Here is a 17,213-nt window from a genome sequence, read left to right on the forward strand (position 1 = left end):
AGTGTACTTGGTGTTCTCTGACTTTTGATGATCTTACCGGGTTTTTAATCATTTCTAACAGTTAAGAAATTATTGCTTTTTCTTGCTTATGGTATATATTAACTGTCTCCCATGGAATTCATTATGATTTGGTTCAACCTGTATATAATTGCTACATATAGTTGAGTTAGGTATTTCATATTTATCTTTCCATTCTTGGACCCCTCTTTGTTTTTCCTGGAGTCAGTAAGCATCTTGACTGACTTTAATGAATTTATAATTTTCCTCCTAGTAACGCTACATATCAAACAATCTACCTTAAAAAATTGGGAAGGTTGAGTTTGGGGAAGGACAGAGAGGGAGAGCAGGGAAAGAGATACTTTGATAAAGGGAGCCATTAGGGGATTAGCAAGAAACCTGGCACTAGAGAAATTCCCAGGAATCCATGAGGATGACTCCCACTAAGAATCTAAGCAGTAGTGGAGAGGCTACCTTAAATGCCCTTCCCCTATAATGAGATTGATGGTCACCTTAAATGCCATCCTAGAGCCTTCATTTAGTAGCTGATGGAAGCAGATGCAGAGATCCACAGCTAAGACTGGGCTGAACTCCTGTTGTCCAGTTGTAGAGAGGGAGGAGCGATTAGTAAAAGGGGCCATGTTGGGGAAACCCACAGAAACAGCTGACCTGAGCAAGTGGGGCCTCACTGACTCCAGATTAACAGCTTGGGAACCTGCATAAGACTTAACGAGGCCCCCTGAATGTAGGTGACAATTGAGGTGCTTGGACAGTTTATGTGGCTGCTGGCAGTAGAACCATTAATTATTCCTAGTGCATGAACTGGCTTTTTGGAACCCATTGCCTATGGAGGGATACCTTGCTCAGCCTAGATACAGGGGAGAGGGTCTTAGCCTTGTCCTCAAAGATGTGACAGACTTTGATGAATTCCCATGGGAGGACTCACCCTCTCTGAGGAGTGGATGGGAGGGGGGATATGACAGGGGGGAGAGGGAACTGTGATTGGTATGTAAAATAGGAGAGGGAACTATGATTGGTATGTAAAACAAGATTGTTTAAAAAATAAAAAAAAGAATAAAAAATATTGTATTTGCTCTCATAAATTCAATAAATTTTTGAATTGTGGCTTTACAGCAACTGTTTAGATCAAGTTTGGGAACTAAATTAGATCTTTTCATAAAAATAAAACAAATTTTGTTTTCTGCTCATTGGAAAAACAAATCTTAGCTATGGCCTAGAGTTGTCTCCAGCTGCCGTCTGACTGCACTGTGCTCTCAGCCTGCTGCAGGAGGTTACTGGGCGCTTTCATCATACATGGGATTCCGCTCGGTCTTCCTTTGTATTAAATTCTGCTTTACTCTTCTCAGGAAAGGAGAGGAACAGTGTACCTGTTGATATTGTGAGTGTTGTTTAAGGCACAGGTAAGTTTAGTGACCTCTTCTGTTCCCTTCTTCGATGGTGGGAACTGGAGATAATGGCAAGGCAAGGCACTGATTGAATGAATGGATGAATGAATGAATGGCAGAGATGTTGACAGATACACAATTTAATGTATTTTTGAACCTAGTATATACTTTCATTAGTCATTGGGGATATGCAGTTAAACTTCCTTAATATGACTGTATTTGGAGATAAAGCTTTTACAGGGAGGATATCAAGGGTGAGGTCCTCTCCAGTATGTCTGGTGTCTTTATAATGGAGTGCATGTGTGAACAAAGATGTCCATACAACATGGAAATAAAAGGCCATGTGTGAGCAGACTGAGAAGACTGTATAAACCACCAACAAGGGAAGCCTCAAGAGAAACCAACCCCACCAATACCTTAAAGTTGAACTTCTAGCCAATAGAAACCTGAGAAAATAAATTTCCATTGGTTAAGCTATCCAGTCTGTGACAGCCTTGACAAATTATCATAGCCTTATTAACCACTAAAAATGGGGCGGGGGGACCTTCAATGGACATTTCCCTAAAATATAAAACTAGTAACTATATGTATATACTTTTAAAATGTCATTAGTCATTAGAAACATATGGCAAAACAACTTCACACACATTAGATAGCTATAATAAAATACATTAATAAATTTTGTGAAGTTATTGAAAAATCAAGGTCTTATACATTGCTGGTGGGAATGTAAAATGCTATAGTCATGGGGAAAACAGTTAAACGGTGCCTCAAAATACTGAATTTAAAATTAATATATGACCCCAGCAATTTGATTCCCAGTTACGAGCCCAAAAGACTTAAAAACGTGCACAAAAAGGTCTTAGCAGCAGCATTTACAATAGCTAAAAATTGAGATCAATGCCACATTGGTCAATTCAGTCGTATGTCCATTTCATGGGATATGATTCAGATGTAAAAAGGAATAAAGTATTGATTAATGTTGCCATATCAACAGACCATGAGAATGTTATTCTAACACAAAGATGGCCAACAAAAACACCGGTTACTGCATTGTTTCCCTCATATAAAACGTTCACGATAGAGAAATTAATAAACATACTGGTTGTTGGGTTAGGGCTGCGGACAGGTGGACTGATTGCAAATGGCTTGTCATTTCTTAGAATGATGAAAATGTTTGGGAATTGGACATTAATGATGGATGCATTTTTTTAGTTGAATTTAGCAAAACTTTTCCTTTTTTATCTTTTCTGTCTCACTTTCAGATGCTAGCTAGAGCCGGAGTGTGCTTTTTCTGGTACGCTGGTCTCCCTTTCTCTGGAATCACTTCTTCCTACCGTGTGTGGCTGCTTGTCTGCCATGTGTCTGACCTCCATGCCCACTCAGCTGAAATGCCGTGGCCCCTTCTCTCTCTGTCCTTCTCTGTCAGCTGGTGAGATTTACAACTTACCGCCATGGAGTTTTTCTTTAAAATCTAATAAGAGCGTCTTCAAGCTTCAGACAAAACAAAAACAAACAACAACAAAAATCTTTCAGTTTAAAAGGATATAGAAGATACCTCAAAACAAAACAGCAGCAAAAAACCCCATACAAGGTTTCCAAAATTGAGACTATGGAACTCAGATGGAATGCAATTATTTATTGTAATATCCAGAATAATTTCAGTCGGTTCAACTACTCGTTAACCCTTATCAGTATCAGGCTCAGTATTCAGTCACAACCAAGCAGTTCACAAGAACACGTTAAGCAACAAAACATGCTTACTGTTTCTCTGAGAAAGAAAGCGCCTCCAAACACAGGGACAGTATTACTGTTTCTCTGAGAAAGAAAGCGCCTCCAAACACAGGGACAGTATTACTGGGTGTCACAGAAGACTGTCAGTGTCTCTTGGCACACACCACACAGTGGGGACCACACCAGAGAGCCGTCTTCCTCTTTAAATCAGAAAGGATGCTGTCAGACATTCTGATGGCAAGTAAAACTACACAGGCTTTCAGGACAGAACAAGCTACTTGGACTTCTTATATTACACACTTCAATGATGGGTAGCTAGAGACTTTAAAAATGTATGTTACAACTTTAAAAATACCAATCAGTGGGGACGAAGGTTGGAGATATTTACCAGCAATGTTATGTACTCCTGAATCACAGTTTCCTGGATAAATAAAATATGTTTCTAATTTTTCATTATTATAGATAGCTTGGAAAATATATTTTAGATTGTTTAATTTTCACATCTTAAATAATATTTTTCTTTTGATAGTACTAAACTCTTAAAAATTTATATCTATTTTATAGATATTAGTTTCACTCTTTTCAATACTTTGGCCTGGCTTGTTTAGTGAAAAAAATAATATTGACAATATTAGCTGGTTATATTGGCAGGAGAGGGCTTATCATAATTTTCTTATACCTTGTATTAACAATAAACCTTCTCACAGAGAAGAACATAAATACCTTAAATTACATTTCCAACAATAAAAATTCACATTTCATGCTTTAGTGAGACACTTAAATCAAATGTAAGATAGTCCTTAGAGTTTGGGGTAGAGCCCTTCCAGTATCCGGACCTCGGGTATGTGCCCAATCGAAAGGTCGGATGTTACGGAAATAGCATAGCTTTTGCCATTTTCCTATCCAGTAGGAAAAAGCTGCAACGTGCCAGTCACATCAGAGTGGCTGCCAGCATGCTTCAGACCTGGGCACTCAAGGGACTCATCTGCCGCACTGGAGAGTATTCATGCTCGAATGGTCTCTACTAGGAGTCACAGATGAAGACAGCCCTTCTGAGTACAGCTAAACACGTGTATGTCTATTGCACAGGATTTCATCAAGTTCCCAAGACAATGCTCCCCCGAACCCTTTAACTACTATATGCATTTTTCAGATAAGTTCAGCGTTTCACTGGGGAAGGTGACTTGCAGAGAGTTTCCTTTAGAGGCAGGTTCTTCCCTGCCGCTCGCACCGACCCCATCCACCAGCAAGACACTCTCTGAGTCCTGGCCCTGGGAGGAGTCCGAGGTCTCCGATATTCGCAAAGTTCTCAGCGAGGTGGTGTCTGCTTGGGTCAGGCCCATGCCCTGCACACCCGGAAGCAAATTCCTGCCTCCGAGGCTGCTTTCAGTTAGGTCTGGCAGGTAGAGGAGAGTCTGAGATGTGCTGCTGATCTCCCTCAGTTCCCGAGAGAGGAAGGAGCGAGAGTGGCTCGACATGGCCGAAGAAGTCCTCCGACTCTCCGAGCAGTGCTGTGCCGACCCATCTCTGCCGGACCCGCCTATGCGGCAGAAGAGGCACTTGACCTTCTCTATGGCTTTACTGAGTACAGTCTTCCGCAGAAGGATATAGATCCACGGGTCCAGAATGGGGTTCACGGAGGCAATTCTGATGGCCTGCAAATCGGGGTTTCTGCTGATGTCCTTCACCACACTTGGCTGATATAACTGGTTGATGAACACTCGCACCTGCACAAACCAGAGGCCCATGTTGAGATTTTAATAATTAAGCCATTTGGCAAAACACTTTAAGTGTTGCTTTTACCTTTGACGTGACGTAGCTGCTCTTATGTGGTAATGCCTACTTTGCAACGGCAGCTTACATAAGTCAGTTACTATGTTTTAAAAGAGACTCATTCTGTAAGTCAATTAACCGTGTAATTACAAAATACGGAGACGCCTATGCCTTTACATTCAGAGAAAATACTTTGTACTTTTGAACCAACATCAGTGTCTCCTGTTAGCCAGAATGACCAGAGCATAGATTTCCTCCATGGTACTCCCCACTCTCCATAATAATTATCTTGTGTTACTGTTTCTTGAACCCAGACTTTTTTCCTAATCCATTTCCTCAACATTTCTAATGGGAGATAATAACATTGCAGTAGCCACTCAGATAACATTTCCACCTGCATTCCCTCCTCCAAACTGCCCAGAATATTTCTGAAGTATTTGTGCTATGTGCAGTTTAGCTGCTAAAAAACTTTCCGTAGCTCCTCGCGAGCCATACTTTTGGGCATTTTTCAGACAGTGTTCAACTGAATCCAGCGATTATTGCACAACTCTAATGAGAAGCAACCCCTTCCCTGTGCTTCTAAAGCTGGAAGAACAAGCATACTCGCAAAGTATCTCGGTTTCTTCCTTCCAAATACAATCTTTACCAAAGTTCTTACTGGTCCACGGGAGCCGAGTGAGTTCCTCCTCTTTTCTCAGCTGATGTGTTTGTTGCCCTCTCTCTCTCTCTCTCTCTCTCTCTCTCTCTCTCTCTCTCTCTCTCTCTCTCTCTCTCTCTCTCTCTCTCTCTCTCTCTGTGTGTGTGTAAGAGAGAGACAGAGACAGAGAGACACACACACACACAGAGAGAGACAGACAGACAGACACACACACAGAGAGAGAGAGAGAGAGAGAGAGAGAGAGAGAGAGAGAGAGAGAGAGAGAGAGAGAGAGAGAGAGAGAGAGAGAGAGAGAGATTAATTCTTTACTAGGTTGGCCATCCTTCCTGCCTCAGCTCCCCAAGTGCAGGGATAAACAGGAGCTCTCTCCCATCCTATTGATGATCAGGTCTAGTTTCCAGATGAATTTCACATGGCTTTTATTGTTCTACCAGGCTGGATTTTTGTCTAAAATTTATTCTTAGTAACGAGGTCATCACTAGAAAATATTACGGTCTGTATTTTTACTCACATTTCACAAGAACCTGCTCAGTAACAAGCCCCATTGCCGGGTTTGTGTGAACCTGACACTTCACGCCTCTAGAGGGCAGTGTTGCTCTACTCTGGAGTGCCTAGCACCTCCATCTCTTGGGATGTCTTTTGCATAGGTATTTTCCAAGAAGCTTTCAGAATAGAATCTTGGTTAAGTTTTAACTTTGAATTATATATACATATTTCTCTGCTAGCTGGTTCTCCACCACAGCCTCAAAGGAAACACAGTTACTCCTGAAAAGAGGAAAGTCCTGAACAGTTAAGACAAAAAAAGGCTGTAGCTCCTTAAAGCAATTCACATCTTGTTTTTAAATTTCTGTGATACTTTAAAAAGTCAATGTCATGAAAAATTAACGACATGTTTTTACGATCAAAACTAACAAGGAGCAAGGAAGAAATCACCTTTGGGTTTCATTTTATCTGCAGCTATCATTAAATTTGACTACTATAGAAAGGAATGAAGTTCTATTTCAGAGTTGCATGGGTGCTTACAATTGTCACAAGGCCCTGGATCTCATCACCTCGTGTCTCCTATAGAGGAGTATTCATGGGGTAGCATATGGATGAGAACAGAGCACAGCATCCGGGCTTGAGTGACAGCACGGGGAGAGAGCACTTGGCCGGAATGCAGAAAGCCTTGGGCTGAATCCCCCACCTTCAGAATAAATTCAACACACACCCCAATTCTAAGTTCATACAGATCTCAGAGGTCAACCAATTATTTTCAGAGAATTCAAGTGGATGGGCTTGACTTGGCCTCCTATTCTCAGTTTAGTTTCAAGTAGAGTAAGGAAAAAGAAACAAAACCCCACACTTGAGGCATTTTATAACGTTTGAAAAAAATACAGCGGCTCTGGTTCCACTTGCAAGGCCATTTGCTCTATAGAGTGAGTCCCAGGACACCTAGAAACCCTGTCTTGAAAAAGAAACCTACCAACCAAGCAACCAATCCACCAACCAACCAACCAATCATTATCATCAACAAAATGATAAACAAAACACACACACACACACACACACACACACACACACACACACACACACACACACCACTTGCTTTCCTGTCCCTGAAGAGTAGTGACAAGCTGAGGAGGAATGCCCACAGCAGTACTTTTCTCCACCCTCCTCCAGCAAGGCCTAGATGTTATATAAATAAATAAGTTCAGACGGTCTGCAGTTATGGAAGCATGTGTTGCTGATAAAACAGAACCTCTGAGTCAGCGAGGGTAAAAGTCTCAAAACCTTACTGGATACAAACAAGACTCCTAACTTTCTTCCCTTTTGACGATGAGCAACTGCAGACTTGGTGAATATAACTTGTGCCTGATATTGGCAATGATTCCAAGATTTTCAACTTCTTTTTTTTTTTTTTTTTTTTTTTTTGGTTTTTACGAGACAGGGTTTCTCTGTATTGTTTTGGAGGCTGTCGGTCCAGCCCAGCCTCGAACTCACAGAGATCCTCCTGCCTCTGCCTCCTGAGTGCTGGGATTAAAGGCGTGCGCCACCACCGCCCGGTAGATTTTCAACTTCTTAAGACTGATTAGACATTAAGCTTAGGGACTCTGGAATAGGACTGGGAGAGGGTTCAATAAAAACTAGAAGGTATGCTTGCAGGAAAGTTCATGGGAGGATATATGGTGGTGTGAAAAGTGCCCAAGATTTGTTACCAAACAAACTCCATATTTTAGTTGTGGAATTTACCATTTATGCATAAAGGTTTTTTGTTTGTTTGTTTGTTTGTTTGTTTTTTGCTTTTTTTTTTGTTTTGGGACAGGGTCCCTCTATGTAGCTCTGTCTCGCCTGAAACCCGCTGTGTAGATAAGGATGGTCTGGAATCCACAGAGCTCTGCCTGCCTCTGCCTCCCTAGTGCTGGGATTAAAGGTGAGTGCCCACCAGTTCAGGCTGTGCATAAATTCTTTAAGTGCTTAGTATAGTGCCTAGAATTTAACATATATTTTGCCACATATCTGGGCTACACTGATAACTGCAGGTAAAAGGTAGCTTTGAGGTATCGTTGATGACTGCTATTAAAAATGTGTACTTCTGCCAGTCAGGTCTACAAAGTGAATTCCAGGATAGCTAGGGCTGTTACACAGAGAAACTCTGTCTTGAAAAAAAATGTGTGCTTCCCACTTAGTAATAATCTGTTTGAAGAGAATGTTGAACTGAAACATTGAACTCTTGACTAGACCAATGCAGTAACTGTTTGTCTGAATTGAAATGCTGTCCAGTAAATGGCAGGATCTGAAACTGGATTTGAGCGTGTGGGCTACTTGTTCTGTTCCAAGCACATGAAAGGAATTGTCTGTGTGTACTCTGTTATCTCATTGCCTTGTGAAGAGTCCAGAATTGACACAGCTGCTACTACAAGTTCTTACCACCCTCCTTTTAAATAACGAGTAATGGAAAATGTCCTTAACTGAGTGGTGGCATAAGAGTCTGTATTTTGTGTTCCTTCTAGATCACTAACTGGCCATCCACTGCATGCAAGTTACTTCATCCCTAGTGGCTAGTATCTACATTGTAAATCTATCTTAGAAGGTTTTGTTCCTCCCTCCTAATTCATAGCCTCAACACTTCAGCTCCAGAGGAGAAAACTGTCCTGTTCTAAATGTCTAATAAAACCAAAAATTGAGATGTCAGTAAGATGGTGAGAAGAACTGGAGAAGGGTGCATTCCCAGCGACCCAGTTAGTGGCAGTTCTTCATCTGCGGCTTGGGAAACTGAGGCACGGAAAGCTTAGAAACACAAGACCACTCCACAGAGAAGATTCCACAAGCTGCTGGCTTTGGTGAAATTGTTTTTATGTGCTACTCTGCAGTTACCCAGGTCCTTCTAAGAGGTCTGCCATTTCAAGTTGTGATTAAAAATTGCTTCTAGGGATTGCAGTTCTTTTAAAAACATAGCCACATTTATTAAAAAAGTGATCGAATGTCTGTGATCTCACTGTGGTGGCATCTAAATTAATCACATTACTTTTACCTGTGCACACGCTTTCTGCTCATATGATCGTTTAGGGGGCCCACTTCCGGTTGGCCTTCTACAAAACATGTTCCTCTTTACAGTTCATCTGCTTTTATAAGCTGTTGTTGGTGCCTCTATAGCGACAACTTGTTTGCAGTAAACAACCAAAGAAACACAGAAAATTCTTTCCCTGACCAAGGCAGAAGAGTAATTAATTTGCCATGCTACTGGTAGCTCAGAGGAAGAAGAAAGAAAAGGAACAAATAAGCAATAAATTTGTCCTTGGCTTGCCTGCGTGGGGAGGGAAATGCCTTTCCCAACTTGACACTCTAGCTCTTTAACCCTGAGGCAAAAGATCTGATTAGAACCTATCTCTCAACATTAGTATTATAGCTGCAAAATTAAGTATCAGAAATCGATCTAGTTACAGTACTTAATATGGTGTCCTTAGGAGTTCATGCTGATTGCATGTTTCTAAAGAATGCAAGATATTTATCTTAAGCATGTGCTTTCATTTCTTTAGCTTCTCCTGCTTTGAAAAGAAAAAAAAATACAACCCAACTCCAAGACCAGTTATAAATAGCAGAAAGGATGAAATGACAAAAGCCATATTCCTATCAAATGTTCCTTGTGCTGTAGTCTGCTTATACTTCCTCTGTTCATTGATTGTGACCCGTGGAGAATTCTGCAGATTTGCCACATTCATTATGTCCACAATGGAATTCGCAGGCTGCCTCAACTTTAGTTTTCCAGCCTTGGCTCCATTTTGCAAAACAAATTAAACTGTACTTTTTCATATTAAATTTAGGACCAACCATCCTGAAAGAGCTAATCCAGCCTCTTCCCACAGGACCAAAAGACAAGACTCTTGCCTGCTTTGCAGTAGCTGGCTGTCCTCCCTCTTTATGCTGTGTGTAGCTCTCTGGAAATCTAAACAGGCTGTGTTTGCTCTGCCAGGTAGCCTTCCGAAAGTCCTGAAAATGACTCAGAGGGGTTCATTTCCCTCTAGAGGAATTAGCACTCGATCTTATTCAATAATGGTAAAGCAGGTGCTTCGTCTTGCCTTTGAACTGAAAGAGTGCCCAACTGCCTTAACCGTCGGGGAGCTGTCACAGCTTTAATCTCCCTTATTCCCTGAATATATGAGAAATGTGGGGGCGGGAATGTAAAATAAGCCAAGAAAGACGGCAACTGCGAAAATTCCTTTCGATCACTTCAATAATGACTGAATTGTGGGGGTTACATGGGTCCTAAGGCTCCCCATTCCTTGTTACAAGTTTCAATTTAAACTGACCTCTGAAAAAGATTTTTATTTTTATTTTTGTAGCTTAAACTCAAGGCTAAAATCTGAAGCTACTCTTATTTATTTGATTAGTTATTTCTCATGAAAGCATTCAGGCTCTTGACCAACATGTTTACCCCTCAGTCAAGTCAGTTTCAGCTTTCAAATAGAGCATATTTAACATCGATGCCTGGCTCTGATTTTCTTTAGCCTGGACAGTATTTTTCTTTGACTAAAATGTGATTAACATGCCAGCCATAAATATAGCTCCCGGTCCTCACATAATTTCAGACTTTGTCATAAGTGGCCCTGAACCTGAGGGCCAGGTCGGCCCATAGAATTAGTTTTGTGTGCCTCGCCAGATGACGGAGAACACTGTATTGGTGGCTCCATGGGAATCAGTGTCATCACATGCTCACTTCTAACCAAAACATTTAGAAAGTATGTACATGGTTACTAATGGCCTAGCACCGATTCCTCAGTTCCATGGAGTGGACATCCTGTAAATTACAACTACTCACTTTGTCATTTACTGTCCCGTAAAATATAAGGCAGAGAGGTTAGAAGCCTCAGCAGAAAACGGTTCTCCCCTTCCAACTCTCACTTTATTTTGAGTTGACATTACAGACAGTAAAATATATTTATGTGGCTCAAGTGTGACCTAACTCTGTAAATTACATTAGGTTCTGGGGTGGCTTAAAGGCCCTTCTGGCCAGTCATATTTACTTCTGTTTATACAAATTGGCAAGAAGCTTCTGTATGCTGGCTCTCCGCCACCACTAAGTTTCTTCCATTTACAGTCACTGCTGTAAGAGATAAAAACATTTTTATGTCAAAGATCTCTCGTAGTATTAATATGAGAAAGAAAAGAATACTAGCCCATTAAGTTTATTTCCATTTGCTCCCAATGAACATAGATAGTGATTTCTTTTTGAATAGGCAGTTTAGAATTTCCAGGAACTCAGTATTTTGAGAGATAGAACTTGGAGCAAGATACATTCTAGATGAACAATGGTGTTCTCCCACCGACCTGTTGCTAGTGAATTCTACCAAGAACAGGTAACAGCAGAGAACTTCGGAGGCCTTTGCGCCTCTCCGTTTATATTTTAAGTGTTACTAAAGGCAACCTCAACGAGTGTGAAGTGCACCAAGACATCAGCGGACACTCCTCAAAAGCCCGAATTGGAAGAGACTGTTGTACTGTAGCCTGGTGACTTAAGGGGAACCGTCTCCATAAAGGAGAAACCGCACCTCTCCTCACCACTGAGAATTAAAATGCAACACCCGATGCATATCAACTTGTCCATACCTCCCGACGCCCCCGTGTTTTCTTGGCTTGGGAAAAGAATAAGGAACTTGAATTTAGACATTACCCTGTTCAAGCGTCTTCTCGGGCATGACATGGTTTTGTGTGTGTGTGTGTGTGGGGGAGCTGAGGGAGGGGTGGGAAGCAGCTTGAATGTGTCTGCAAGGTTTTTCTAAGCAAGTCACTCTTTCTCTTCCGTGAAATGACTCCTGAGTCAGGCTTTAAAATAAAAACATCTCATCTATTCTAGCTTTAAAATGCCGTATAATTTAGAAAAACAAAACGGCTTACAGAAACCAAAACACCCAAACCTGCACTCTCCTAAGGATGAATTCAACAGGGCTTATCACCCCTGTCTTGCAGGCTCTGGGGGCCACAGAGTGGAGCCCTAGAGTAAGTAACATTCTAGTGAGCTGTCCCCATCCGCCATCTGACTGAGCCAGCAGTCAGGGTTCTGGGAAGATGCAAAGCAAAACATCAGGCTGTTAGGGGGAGTTCAGGGGGCTGCCCAGGGTACCGCAGAACCCATGCTTTCGGGGGGAAGAAAAAAAAACCTCGGGGCCCCAAGGGGAAAATCATCTGCCAAGTCTCCTTAGAGTCAGGACTTAGAAGGAAAGCCTGGGTCTGCTCAGAGGAGCCTTGAGCAGGAACCAGTCCAGACCTGGAGGAAACTGTAACCGCCAAGGAATCAGGGAGAGAGCCGGGAGTGAGGGGAGAGAGGTGGATGCAGGAGAACTAAGTGGACCCCAGACACTCACCACGAGCGGAATGGAGCAGATGAGCACCACCAGGGAGGTGGCGATGAGTAAGATGACCATCTGGATCTCCGCGCCCGCGATGCGCCGGAAGCTCCTGCGGCGGCGAAAGTCGCTGAGGCGCTGCAGTGCTGGAGAAGCGGCCGCGTGGCCCCGACAGGCTGCCGAAGCCACTGCGACCGCGGCGGCCGCGTGGTGCTGCTCGGTGCCCAGCGAGGTGCGGCGCATGAACTGGCGGTGCATGCGGAGCAGCGCGCCGCACACCAGCACATTGCAGAGCACGGTGGCGAGGATGAGGAAGGAGCTGAAGCCCGCGTACATGTAAGAGAAGGCGGCGTAGGCCGTTACGTTGGTGGTCCAGTCGATGAAGCACCAGGTGCCGGGGTACTGTCGCTCAGACCTGCCCAGGCCCATGTTGGGCAGTGCGCAGAACAGCACGTTAGATGCATAAACCGCGAAGAGGGTGAGGCCGGCCAGCCGCTTGTCCACGTAGTGGCTGTAGAAGTAGGCGTGGTTGATGGCCAGGTAGCGCTCAATGCTCATGGCACAGATGATGCTGAGACCCGACAGGCCAAAGAAGAGTAGGATGAAGGTGCTGTAGTCACACAGTGCCTGGTCCCCGGGCCATTGGCCCTTCATGTATGTGGCGATGGTCACTGGGCTTACCAGCAACGTGCCTAGTAGGTCAGTGACAGCCAGCCCACATACCAGAGTGTAGAAGGTCGTCTCCTTCTGCTCTTTGCGCGATTTGCACAGCACTACGATGGCCACCAGGTTGCCCACGACCCCGAAGATGAACATCACAGCCGGAATGGTCACTGGGCTGTTCAGCCTCTCCGAAGTGGAGGAGAAGGATGCATTGACCCCGGGACTGGACATGATGGTGTTCAGTAGCACACAGCTTTGGGGCTCACGGTTCGGTCTACGGATGGTGAGAGAGAGAGAGAGGAAAGGGAGAGATGAACCACTTACAACTTGCAAGGTGTTAGATCCATGGTCCAAAATGCTACGTCGGTGAGACAGGGAAGAGCAACCGGATCCGACTTCCTGATCTGTAGCCACTCACTAACTGTGGCAACTCAAATCCCCAAGCTCTGAAAACGTCCTGCTAAGAGCACCACTCTGCTGACATTAATATTTATAAGCTGATAACTGCCGTTCCCGCCTACCCTCCCCCCACACTCATTCCATCGCCAAGATGAGCAAGACCCTTCTCAAGGGAAAAGTGACTCGCTAGTGATATTCCCGACAGAGTCAATAAAATTCTCATTGAAACAAGTTATGGACGATTTGGGAAGCACATTCTGTTCTTTGATTCCCCGAAAGAGCCTGGCCACTGCCACGCAAAGACCTCCATCCCGACTTACCTGTAGGGTGGGGTTAGGAGCTCGGTGCGCCCCGAGGCTCAGGCCTCAGACGATCTGGATCTGCCTCTAACCTCGGCCATCAGTCTCTTCCCACTCAGTGCGGAACTTGTCAAGCCTTTGCTCCCCTCGGAACCGGCTCTCGGAGACTGCCAACTTTCCGGAACTGAGGTCAGTGGATCGAGCTTTCAAAAAGCTTAGAAAGCAAGCGAGGCTCAAGGGAAGATGAGTCTCGGGTGTCTTGTTTGCTTTACCCTCTCCTTCTTTCAAAGGCGAGTCTCAGCTTTGCAGAGTCCGCAGGTCTGGAGCGGCAAGTCAGCGTCCAGGTGTGCGGCCACGCGCGCAGGTGGAGCGGAGCGTAGGTCCGGGCTCCCTCCTTCCTAGCCGCGGGCTGAACGGACAGCTACCGGAGCAGGCGGCTGCCGCTGAGGCCGCTCCTTGTGCTCTGGGGGAGGCTCGGGGTCCCCTGGGCCTGGGGCTCTGACCTGGGGCTGTGCATCTTCCTCTCCCGCTGCCGGGTTTCGAGCTCCGCTCTTGCCCTTGCAGACTGTTCAAACTTTTCTCCTCCCGCAAGTTTCTGTGGCAGGGGCGGAGACAGTCAGCGCGCGGCCCGGGCGCCCATTGGCTGACCTGGAAAGGGGGCGGAGCGAGTCTTCTTATGGCACCACCCGGGAACCTGGTGATAGGGGGCGGAGCGGAGAGCCTGGGGAGGTCTGGAGGGAACTGAGGGGTGCCACCGGGTAGCGGGGACAGCTCCAGTGCTTTCCCTCCTTCAGACATACCGAGAGCGCCCGGGTCGAGCCCCAGGGAAGTCCCTGAACGCGCTTTGCCACTCCTGAGCTGGGTATTAGTGGGGATAATGCTGGGACCAGTGTCTAAATCGGTCTGCGGGGTGGAGGGGATTAATTCTCTCACCTTTCACCTTCGAACCTAGCATGTAGCTCTTGGGATGCCGGGACAACTGCTTTAGGACTCTAGACCGGAGCGGCAGGGCGGAGAGGAGAAGTGGGTGTGTGGTTGTGCGTGGGTGTGTACGTCCGAGCGCTCCGGGTGGGACTTGGCAGACGCGTGGGTGGATGGGTGGGTAGGTACCAGGCTTGGGCGGGGAGAGGACGAAGAATCCATCCTCTCACCATAAAAGGAGTTACTTGGCAGTGTCCTAGCTGCCCTCAATAGGGCACCAAAGCGGGGGCGGAGAGGAAGGCAAGCGACACAGAACTGCAACTTCTCCTGGCTTAGGTGGCAGAGTCTTGGGGCCTTGGAGAGACGTGGCCACTGGTACACCTGTGACTTAGTGGAGGGGGACTGTTTACTGGGGAGAGCATTCTTTTTCAGGAGGACTTCTGAGCTCTGAAACAAGTGTGGACTGAGCAACTGCCGCCTTCCTGGTAGATTTCTGGTGGACAACTTCACCTGCAGAATAAGAAGGGTACTTGAAAGTCAAGCAAATAAATAGATTTTCCAGGCGTTGCCTCTTTTCTTTTGTTTGTTTCTCTATTTGCGTTTCCTTATTCTTTGGTTTATAGTTTGTTCGGCTTATTTGAGGAGAAACAACCATTTCCTAATTATTGACTTTCTCCTAAAAACAGAATTTAAGATCGGAAAACACAGGGTCAATTAAAACCGCTTCTCCAAACCCATTAAAGACTACACAATGAGACGGTAGAAGGGCGTTCCAAGAAATTCAAATTCTTAGAAAAGTCTCTTTCTGGCTGAAGCATGCATTTAGCATCATATACAGTAACTAGGTGGGTTGGATCTTACATAAGTATAAGTAGACACTCTTTAAGTATTACTTCATGAATAAAAAATCTGCTAAGAATTTATCTGGTTCTTCAGCAAGTCTCAGTAACAAATGAGAAGCAAGAACTGAAGAGCATACCCGATTTTAGCTAGCTTAAGCCTATAAAAAGTACCCAGAATTGTGCTTATTTGCATAAGGAAGCATGTGGGCATAGCAATATTCTGTGTGTAAACCTTTTTATTATGAACACCACAAGGGACAACGTTCTTAGCTGGCAGAAAAATAGGTGGCGATTGTTCACTTTTTTTCAGTATGCTATTACCAGTATAGTCATTTCTGTTGTCTGTGAGTCCTTCCGATAGTAATCTCTAGAATGATGTCAGCACAGGACACAAATCAACACCAGGAAAATAACAAGACAGAAACCATAGCCTGCACCCCCATTCGTCACTAACCACATTGCATGATTGCTGCTCATGTTAGCTGGCTGTCAGAAAACCCAAGAGAGAAGAGAGTATGTTTCCCATAGCCTGTTAATACACTCTTTTTTGAAGCTCCTGAAAAGAAAAAGTTAAGATCGGTAGTGTAGTGCAGGCTACCGTGGATAGTTTCAATCCACACAGATGGTTTTGGCTAAACAGAGCAAGCCCAAACTCACAACCCTTGGTTGGGAGGAGGAAGGTGACACAGAGATGGGAGGTAAGAGAGAGTATGGGAAGAGAATAATAAGAAAGTAAGAATACATTATATACAGTTTCGAAATTTCAAAGAAAAATTTGATTAAAAAAGACTGGTGGTGGCTTGGAGAGATGGTTCAGTGGTTAAGAACACTGACTGCTCTTCCAGGGGACCCAGGTTCAATTTCCAGCACCCACATGACAGCTCACAACTGTCTGTGACTCCAATTCCAAGGGGACCTGACACCTCATACAGACCATGCAGGCAAAAGCACCAATAAGCATAAAATGAAATGAAATGAATTATTTAAAAAAGTCAGGAGGTGTTAATCGTTCATGATGGGGAGTAAATTAAGCTGGGCGCAGTGGTGCAGACCTGTGGTCATGATACTTTAGGGAGTGGCTTCCTCTCCCTCTTTGCGTCCTGTCTGTTTTCCACGTATAAGGGTGTTTTGCCTGCATGCATGCTTGTGTGTCTGCCGCCTGTGGAGGCCTGAAGAGCTCCTTGGATCCCTTGGACCTGGTGCTACAGGAAAAAAGGCTGTGAGCTGCATTGTGGATGCCGGGGATCAAAGCCAGGTCCTCTGCAAGAGAGCAGGGAGCACTTTTGACCATGGAGCCATCTCTCCAGCCCAGGTCACCATCCTTAGAGCATAGTCTTCAGAGGCAAAAACTGAGTTTGGTCTTCAGTCATCCTACCCCCGACACATCTGCTTAGGAAACAAGCAGGGTCAGGCCGGGTTAGTACTTGGAAAGGGAGAAGTTGAAAGTTTGGGAAACATTTTATTTCCTTGGTTTGGGAAACTGGGACAGCGGAGTCCAGTTTCCCTCACATTCTGCCAGGAATCCTCCACATGGCGAAGGGGGAGACTTGCCACAGTCACATGGGTAAGTCTTGTTATTGTTTGTATATTTCAGCGACGGGCCTTTTATTCTTTGCTCTCTGTGCTCTCTTGCAGTTTCTGTCTCATGCCTACCTCTCTGCACTGAAGGTGTAGTTCTTTGGAACTGTCATTAAATC

General features: G+C 44.7%; 1 protein-coding gene and 1 long non-coding RNA gene across 2 annotated transcripts; one reads left to right on the forward strand and one right to left on the reverse strand.

Moving 5' to 3' along the window:
• Nucleotides 1-554: 554 nt before the first annotated feature.
• On the forward strand, nt 555-3,092 carry LOC121144264. Its single transcript, XR_005881576.1, has 2 exons — nt 555-1,418; nt 2,669-3,092. It is a non-coding gene; the product is annotated as an uncharacterized LOC121144264 (long non-coding RNA).
• Ptger4 (prostaglandin E receptor 4) lies at nt 3,023-14,333 on the reverse strand. Its single transcript, XM_005077978.4, has 3 exons — nt 13,775-14,333; nt 12,411-13,329; nt 3,023-4,864 (listed from the first exon to the last, which is right to left on the reverse strand). Exons 2-3 carry the CDS (start codon nt 13,284-13,286, stop codon nt 4,274-4,276), a joined length of 1,467 nt encoding a protein of 488 aa, XP_005078035.1. The 5' UTR covers nt 13,287-13,329; nt 13,775-14,333; the 3' UTR covers nt 3,023-4,273.
• Between the last annotated feature and the right edge of the window lie 2,880 nt (nt 14,334-17,213).

The sequence above is a fragment of the Mesocricetus auratus genome, unplaced genomic scaffold, assembly GCF_017639785.1.
Source record: "Mesocricetus auratus isolate SY011 unplaced genomic scaffold, BCM_Maur_2.0 Super-Scaffold_100015, whole genome shotgun sequence".
NCBI classification, from domain to species: Eukaryota; Metazoa; Chordata; class Mammalia; order Rodentia; family Cricetidae; genus Mesocricetus; species Mesocricetus auratus.

Excerpts from the sequence above, each read along its gene's own strand:
- Ptger4 (XM_005077978.4), bottom strand. The coding sequence starts at position 13,286 with ATGTCCAGTCCCGGGGTCAATGCATCCTTCTCCTCCACTTCGGAGAGG. Across the intron at positions 4,865-12,410 it reads TCTGCTCCATTCCGCTCGTG|GTGCGAGTGTTCATCAACCA; the intron begins GTGAGTGTCTGG and ends TGGTTTGTGCAG.